Here is an 8,888-nt window from a genome sequence, read left to right on the forward strand (position 1 = left end):
TAGAAAAATGGTCGGTTAAAACAAGATATATAGTTCATTTGTAAGCATGCGTGATGACGATATTCAATATGTTCCCTACGTTATATGCAAGAACATTATATTGTTTAGAAATATGTCTTTTAAATTTTATGAGAGAGGGTTAAACTTAAGAAATAATTCGAATTTTATCCTGAGCGTTAGCGAGGGATAAAATTAATTATTACATTGGTTGCAATGAATTACATTGGTTTCCCAGTTAGATAAAAACCGATAATTTCACATGTGAAATAAAAGTGGTTATTTCACTCTCTGACGTCATACAACAATAGGCGTTGTCAAGACGTCGATAACGTCGGATCAAAACAAATTGTCAATGCGTAGGAAAAAGATATAGTTCCTTACATTTTCTACATTAATTTCATAAAAAAGCCATTTACCAATGTAATAAAAAGAATAACTAATCGCCGTATTTGAATATAAAAAATAAGACAACTTGTGACCGAACGCCGCTATGGATTAAACTCGTGCTGCGCACTCGTTTAATCCATGCGTCGTTCGGTCACGCGTTGTCTTATTTTTGATATTCAAATACGGCGATTAGTTATACTATAACGAATATCACGGCCCAGGCCATGTGTAAATTTACAACAAATCTATGGCTTCCATGAATTATTTCGATTCTAATAGGACAAATACGATCATTAAAAAACTGAAGCGATGATGGGTATACCGTGTGTGTGGCTGTTCTATTTTACCCACTGTTCGATAAATGTAAAACAAATTTAATAAACCTGCATGAATGATTTCTCAAACTAACCGCTAGAAAAAAAATGCGATTCCTTTTGTTACTTCTCAGTAAACCCAACATTTGCAATTCTAAATTTACATTTTTTATCGTAAGCTACCGTCAAATTCACTGTTGACATGTTGTAACCAAGGAGCCGCCATGTTGACTTGCTGAAATCCGTAAATGTGCGAATAATGCAATAGAACAGACAACAAGCAAAACTTACCTCAATAATTTATTTTAATGCAATTGTATCCGAGTTTAGAAGGTAAACGCAATAGAAAAACCTCCAGCTTTGACGTTTTCATACGTATGACGTCATGTTTTGAAATGACGTTAATGCGCCAAAATCATTACTGGAATTTCGCGGAATTTTAATTTATTTAGTTTTTGTCCATTTTTCCGTTCTCTAATGTGTAAATTCTTTATGTTATGCGTCAGAATCAGAATAAATGTTCTGTAGGGTTTTATTCAATTGTAATTGTTAACACAGCGAAATCCACAACCGTTTACACATAGGTTACGATGCATGTGGATTTACGTGGGAGGCATATTTAAACAGCCATTTGTGTATATCTTGGAGTCTGCGCTAAGTATAGATATATCGAGAATTTTATCACGGTGTTGTTTACAAAGCGAAAGAAGCACGTCATATTAGAATGTCTTATATTTTAAGGTAAAAAGACTGACATTAATAAAATAATTGTATGACGTTCAAAATTACATATTCAATACATAAGTGTGTTACTGTTTATGATGTCATGTGATGTCTGTCATTAATTGAAGTTGTGCGTTGTTGTTCTGCGATTGGCATAGATTACCTTAGCCGTATTTGGCACAACTTTTTGGAATTTTGGATCCTCAATGCTCTTCAACTTTGTTCTTATTTGGCTTTATAAATATTTTGATATGAGCGTCACTGATGAGTTTTTTGTAGACGAAACGCACGTATGGCGTACTAAATTATAATCCTGGTACCTTTGATAACTATTGTCGACAGTTATATACTTTGTTTTTGTGCGTTTCTATTTATGAGTGTTCGTGCGTGTGTTTTAGTTGTAATTCAATCATGTAGTGTGGTCGTTTTAGTGACAATTTTTAACATTGCCATATAAGTGGGAGGTTTTGCTATCCATTTAACCAGGTTCAACCTACCATTTTTCTTAAAATATCCTGTGTCAAGTCAGGAAAATGGGAGTTGTCATCAAATAGTTTGTTTATAATGCTAATGTGCTTGATCTATATGCCTTTTTGTACTTCTTTGTTACATATTTGTTTGTTTTATAGTGATTAGGATTATAACACAATGTTGACTGCTGTTCCGTTATTTTTGACATTTTTACGTATTATTTCTTGCTTTGTTCACACATCGTGGTCAGTATAATGGAATTTGATGCAACTGTCATACAAGTGAGAGGTATAGCTAGCTATTAAACCAGGTTTCTTCTTCATAAGAAAATAACTGTACAAGTCAGGAATATGACAGTTGTCTCAACTTCTCCATTCGTTTGATGTGTTTGAGATTTTGATATTGCATTTGATGAGGGACTCTCCTTTTTTTCATTTTCCTTGGATTTCAGTATTTTTGTGATTTACTTTTATCTATGTATGTTGGCGTTTGTTTTGTTCTTGTTGTTCTTCGTTTTCCTCTAACAGTTGCTAAGTTTCCCTCGGTTTTAGTTTTAACCTAGATTTTCTTCTCAATCAATTTATGACTTTTGAACAGTTGTATGATGTTATTTTACTGATAATATAGTTGTACTTTAGCATGGGAAAACTATCCAGAATATAAGCGATTTCTTGTACTATTTTCTAGGACACTTTGGTCTTTCAATTTCTTAACAAAGATTCAGGATGGAGATATCTAACAAATAACGTCACAGAAAGATGTCTGATTTTTTATATGTAATGTCACAAAAGTCTAAAACTAAATGCGTTCAATTTATTTGTTTGCTCTGGATTATTTCTAAAAATGGAAATAATCCGTATGCATTTAGATTTTAAACAATAACATTTAAGTTAATACTGAACAGAAGTATTATAATTATTTCCTTGTATTTCTATTATTAGTAAATCTTATTATCGAAAAGAATATGGGTCCATGAAAGTTAAACAATCTCAATAGAGGATATATAGATTATCCAGTAATATTTTACCCTCTAAATTCTTGTTATAATCCGTATGCATATAGTTTTTTTAGCAATCAAACTTGGGTAAACTATACAGAAATATTATGATATCATTTCGTTGTATTTTTTTCATTAGTAAATCAGTGACGAAAATATATAGTTATAATCGTTTTATTATCTGTCTGAAAGCTTTGTAGATTATCCAGAAACATTTTACATGTTGATGTGGAAATAATCCGTATGCATATAAATTGTGAACAGTGTTGATTTATTTCTGTACAGGCTTGAATCAAAATTCAACATTAATTAACAACAATTATATGAAGTACACCTTATCGCTAATACCGGCTGACACGGCCGCTTGAACTTTTGACGCACACAACAATCACTTTTCCATTGTGGCGTCAGATATATTGCTTTATGACGTCAAAATTTAACGGGAACCTGTGTGATTTCCAGTAATGGCGGACAAATAGCGACAAGATGTATATAATTAATAAAAGTTTATCAGAATCATCGCAAATTTTGTATTCTTGATTTTCTGCATATCTAATTGTGGAAAAGTTGTTCAGTATATTTTTACATTTTGTCTTCTGTGATATATAACCACTTCGTGATTTGGTTTTAGTGCCTTATTTGAATGAATCATTACGTTTTTAAATACTTTATATACCGTAGATTCTTAAAAGACAACATCCCACAAACAATCAAGAGAAACCTTAAATATAAACAAGTATCATGACATATGTTTAGATATCAAGAAAATCTAGCACACACATAAGCCGTCATAGATTTCTGAGCATAAAGTAATGAACCATGGTTTCACCAAAGAACACCGAAAAGTAACAAGATATAACAGACAAATATGCAGTGTCCACTTCACAAAGAATACGATATCTTGAGTTATAAGTTCTAGCTGCTAAAGTTACTTATTAATCTTTTTATTTACTTTACAGTTTTCATCTTTTACATCTTTGGGATTTTATGATCCGTTTCGTCGTACTCGTTATTTGTGCATCCATTTATCGGGGTTTAAGCTTTTCTTTATGTCTATGAAAAACACGCTTTTATTTTATACAAAAATAAAGGATTTTTATATAACATCAGATAACAAGTTTATTTTACGATCAATAATTACAAATAATTGACAAAAAAAACCGTTGTCACCGATAACTTGTTATATTGTCAATAATATACGCCACACCAAAACTGTTACATTGAAAGTTAAAAAAATATCTGAAATGTCAATATCTCATTCAAGCTCTGTTTGAGGTTATGACAGCTTTTGCATCATATCCAGAAAGACTCTGTGCATAAAAGTACGATTTAATCGAATTCGATTCGAAAATCAAAGTATTTTCAAATCAGCGGAACGACTAAGCCATTGCATAATGTCATTCTTACTAATCTGTAACAGTTGCACTATTATGTGAACATTATGAGGTCGAACATGAAATAAATCACAAGTATTTAGATTCATCATAATGTATTTGTGCGTTTAACGACTGTCTGACAATAGTCGAACCAGGTTTTCCTTATTAATAAATCCCTTTCTACACAAGTCTACTGTCAATGCATAGTTTTCATGGAAATTGTCTCCTGTTTGTCTTTACTTATCATTGCGACACATTCTATTTCTTGAGAAATTAAATTTCACATTGGGTTTTCTGGTATTTGTGTGAACAAATGTTTTTACCTACATCGTGAACAGTTTTAACAAATAATATTGTTCATTGCTATTACACCAAACTCCTAGTTTACATTACTATCTAACATAACAATAATACTGGTAAACTGGAAACAATTAGTTCATAATTATGTAAAAACATTCATATACAAATGACCAGGTTGTTATCGAGGACTTTTTCGTATTATTGGTATCTAGTTAGAGAATCAAGAATAAATGGATAGCATGTAAATCCGTTCCTCAATCTCAGTAGATCTTTGTATGTTATTAAGGTGATAGATTGGTTTCTATTCAACAGAGATGTCTTCCTGGTTCAGTAGATTATATATATAGGAGGACAAAATTTATTATTGTTAGCATAATAAGCATGAATAATACATAAACAGATAATAGCGATTTCAGTTTGCAAGACACGTAGTCATGGAATAATCATCTTCGGATATAATCTGAACATATGCAATTTAAACGAATTTCTACTAATAAGTCGATTGCTCATGTTACGTTGATCTAATTGTATAATAAACTAGCTCCTTCAATGAAATCATATGCATTTCATAGGCACTAAATACCATTTTTCTTCTCCTTGTTTCTTTCGGTTTTTGAAATTTCCTCTTCAACTTCAGTTGCAATGGTTTTATGTTCTTACTAAAGAATTTTCATCTATGATAATTATTCTATCCATAGGTTTCTCTGCTCTGTAATGCCAGTTTATTAAAGTCCTGGTTAGCTGTTTTTAAGACCTAATGAGTGCTATTTTTTCGGAAGTAGGTTTTTTAGTTAACGTCAATTTAAATCATTATAAGCAGTAGAGAAGTACTTATTTCTATTTGCTTTTGCTACCGTAGTGTTGTAGGTAAATGTAAGATTTGAAAATCTCTAAATATTGTTTTCAAAACTGTCGTATCTTTTCTCAGTTTTATTTAGTGTCTTTGCTGGTCCCTGCTTTTTACACTGTCTAAATATGCATATATATGGGAAGTTTTCTATTTCTTCGATGGTAGTGTTTTCAATATCTTGATTGGTGTTTGTTCGATGGTAGTGTTTCCAATTTTGATTGGTGATTGTTCGATGGTAGTGTTTCCAATCTTGATTGGTGTTTGTTCGATGGTAGTGTTTTCAATCTTGATTGGTGTTTGTTCGATGATAGTGTTTTCAATATCTTGATTGGTGTTTGTTCGATGGTAGTGTTTCCAATCTTGATTGGTGTTTGTTCGATGGTAGTGTTTTCAATATCTTGATTGGTGTTTGTTCGATGGTAGTGTTTCCAATTTTGATTGGTGATTGTTCGATGGTAGTGTTTCCAATCTTGATTGGTGTTTGTTCGATGGTAGTGTTTTCAATCTTGATTGGTGTTTGTTCGATGATAGTGTTTTCAATATCTTGATTGGTGTTTGTTCGATGGTAGTGTTTCCAATCTTGATTGGTGTTTGTTCGATGGTAGTGTTTTCATTCTTGATTGGTGTTTGTTCGATGGTAGTGTTTTCATTCTTGATTGATGTTTGTTCGATGGTAGTGTTTTCATTCTTGATTGGTGTTTGTTCGATGGTAGTGTTTTCATTCTTGATTGGTGTTTGTTCGATGGTAGTGTTTTCATTCTTGATTGGTGTTTGTTCGATGGTAGTGTTTTCATTCTTGATTGGTGTTTGTTCGATGGTAGTGTTTTCATTCTTGATTGGTGTTTGTTCGATTGGTCGTTGATTGACATGCATGTTTATTTTGCGTAATTGGTTGTTTAACTTGTTGTTCAATCTTTATTTTTTCTTTGAATTTTAGTTGTATCGTTGACTATTAAGTAAATGTAATATAAAAAGTTGACCTTAGTATTTTTACATACCAGGCTTTTCAGTGTTTTGGTTTCAGCGTCCATGGTGAGGTTCAATCCTGTAAAACGCTTTATTCCGGCGGTTTTATTTTCATGTGTAGATCTCATAACCAATCGACGAAAAATATATGATGAGCGACGATCGGTACGTTGAACTGAGAACCATTCGGAAACTTGTCTACGGTTTTTGGTAGGTTTCGTGTTTCTCAGTCTTTAGTTTTCTAGGTTATATTTTGTAAACTATTGTTTGTCTTTTGGTATTTTTCTTGTTATGCCATGGAGTTGTCAGGTTTTGTTTTCGACTGATGAGTTTGAGTGTCCCTTTGTTATCTCTCGCCACTCTTGTCTAACTGGTTTCTTAACTTAATCTTTGCATACAACTTCTATTATTATTTCGAGTGAGACACCGAATTTCTGAATATCTGGTTAATCGTCAAATACTTGACTCTTATTTCAAAATTTCAAAACACCGTACAGAAAGAACTAAACACTTCGTAACAGAACCCTACCAAAAGCTTGTAACGGTCTCAAGTAATCCGAAAGACTAAACATATCCTGCTCCATTAGTAGGATTAGAGGCATCTTTTCGGTTGACAATGTTAGTGTCAAACTCGTTGATTATACAGTCGCGAAAACGAGGAAGGAATTAAGTTGTCAAAATTTGGTACCTATCTGTGGTCATCAGTGACACAGTTATTCCATAATGGTCAACCGAGTTATACTCTATTCTTTATTTTAACGATAATGTGTTTACTAAATATTAATTAAGGAGTATTAGGGCGTTAGGAAATTTTTGTTTGTATCACAGTGAGCTAGTTTTGAATGAAACAAGGCAAACATTCTTTGAATATAACTTAATGTTTTATCAACGGAAATTTTTCATTATAGTTATTATTCACAAATACGTCAGAATAACGAGACAAACATAAAATGAATAATCTAATGTGTGATAACATTCTGATTGAATAGCCCAATCAGACAGAGAAGTCTTCCGGGTTCAGTATATTATAGGTGATAAATGGACAACATTTATCAGTCACAGCACGCGTCTAGTCAATCAAAAAGGATTTTTATTGGGTTCATATTAACACTTAACACTTTTACCTTGTAGTCTTTTTAAATATACTGTCCTTGATAATAAGCTGTATAATAAAACTATTATGTTATACATATATATCGCAATAATGTTATGCATGTGCGAAACATATACTAATTTTAAGTTTAATGTTATATCCTTTATTTCTCCATTTCAGTATTCACAACAAGTATTTCTGTAATAATTGTTATCAGATATCCTGGCGTAAATAGGTTCATGAATCATAATCATAAAACATTAGGATGTAACAAAAAATTATATTTAAAAAGTGCATGATCCTTTATTAGTCAACTATATTTTATGAGCTTCTCAAGAAGACCGAAAATAAGCTAACAACAAAATTATTTTCATTTACCTGTGTATAACATGGAGAAAAGACCGTTGTTTTACCGTTGAATGGTTTAACATTAATAATTGTTTTAGGCCCTTTATATCTTGCTGCTCGATGTGAGTCAAAGCTCCGTGTTGAAGACCGTACTTTGACCTACAATGGTTTACTTTTATAAATTGTGACAGGATGGATAATTGTTTCATTTGTACTCCTACTTCATCTTCCTATATCTATTAACATCCTCTTTAACTTACTTTGCCGCTACATAGATGATGTTCTTTTACTAAGTGAAGCAACTATTTGTGACTTTTTTGAATTATCTGTCCCGTCGAACTGGAAATAAGGTTAAAATAGATACAGTTAATTCTGTTAATACTCATAGATATGTAGGGTAAACAATAACTATTTTGAAATCAAAAGAAATATAATCAAACAGACAAAAGGAGTCGACAAAGGAAATGAAATTGAACTTCTAAAATCATCATTAGAAAACCGAGACAAAAAAAGCTTGCAGGCTTAATTTTAGAACAAAACAAGTTAAAAATTAGAGATTTGCAATAAGAACTTTTTTAGACTGCAAATGTTAAGCTTCTAGAAATTCCGTACGCTAGTACAGTAACTGTATAAGTATGATTGCGCAAGATGAGCTTAATCTAAACATTTCATAATTCGATTTAAAAAAAAATCATGTCTTGTACATAAATATCCTTGCGGTAACGTTGATAATAAATAATCAATTATTTTGTTTACTTGGATGAATATCTATGTTTTAAAAGAGGGACGAAAGATACCAAAGGGACAGTCAAACTCATAAATCTAAAACAAACTGACAACGCCATGGCTAAAAATGAAAAAGACAAACAGAAAAACAATAGTACACATGACACAACATAGAAAACTAAAGAATAAACAACACGAACCCCACCAAAAACTAGGGGTGATCTCAGGTGCTCCGGAAGGGTAAGCAGATCCTGCTCCACATGTGGCACCCGTCGTGTTGCTTATGTGATTACAAATCCGGTAAATATTTATTAGGAAAATAGAAGGAATTTTTGAC

General features: G+C 32.0%; 1 protein-coding gene across 1 annotated transcript; it reads right to left on the minus strand.

Annotated features, from left to right (window-relative positions):
- Window positions 1-5,808: 5,808 nt before the first annotated feature.
- LOC139525004 (ovarian abundant message protein-like) lies at window positions 5,809-6,291 on the minus strand. Its single transcript, XM_071320179.1, has one exon. It carries the CDS (start codon window positions 6,289-6,291, stop codon window positions 5,809-5,811), a length of 483 nt encoding a protein of 160 aa, XP_071176280.1.
- Window positions 6,292-8,888: the final 2,597 nt, after the last annotated feature.

This window comes from Mytilus edulis, chromosome 5 (assembly GCF_963676685.1).
Source record: "Mytilus edulis chromosome 5, xbMytEdul2.2, whole genome shotgun sequence".
Classification (NCBI taxonomy): Eukaryota; Metazoa; Mollusca; class Bivalvia; order Mytilida; family Mytilidae; genus Mytilus; species Mytilus edulis.

What these genes read in the sequence shown, in the direction of transcription:
- LOC139525004 (XM_071320179.1), bottom strand. Translation starts at nt 6,291, where the DNA reads ATGCATGTCAATCAACGACCAATCGAACAAACACCAATCAAGAATGAA.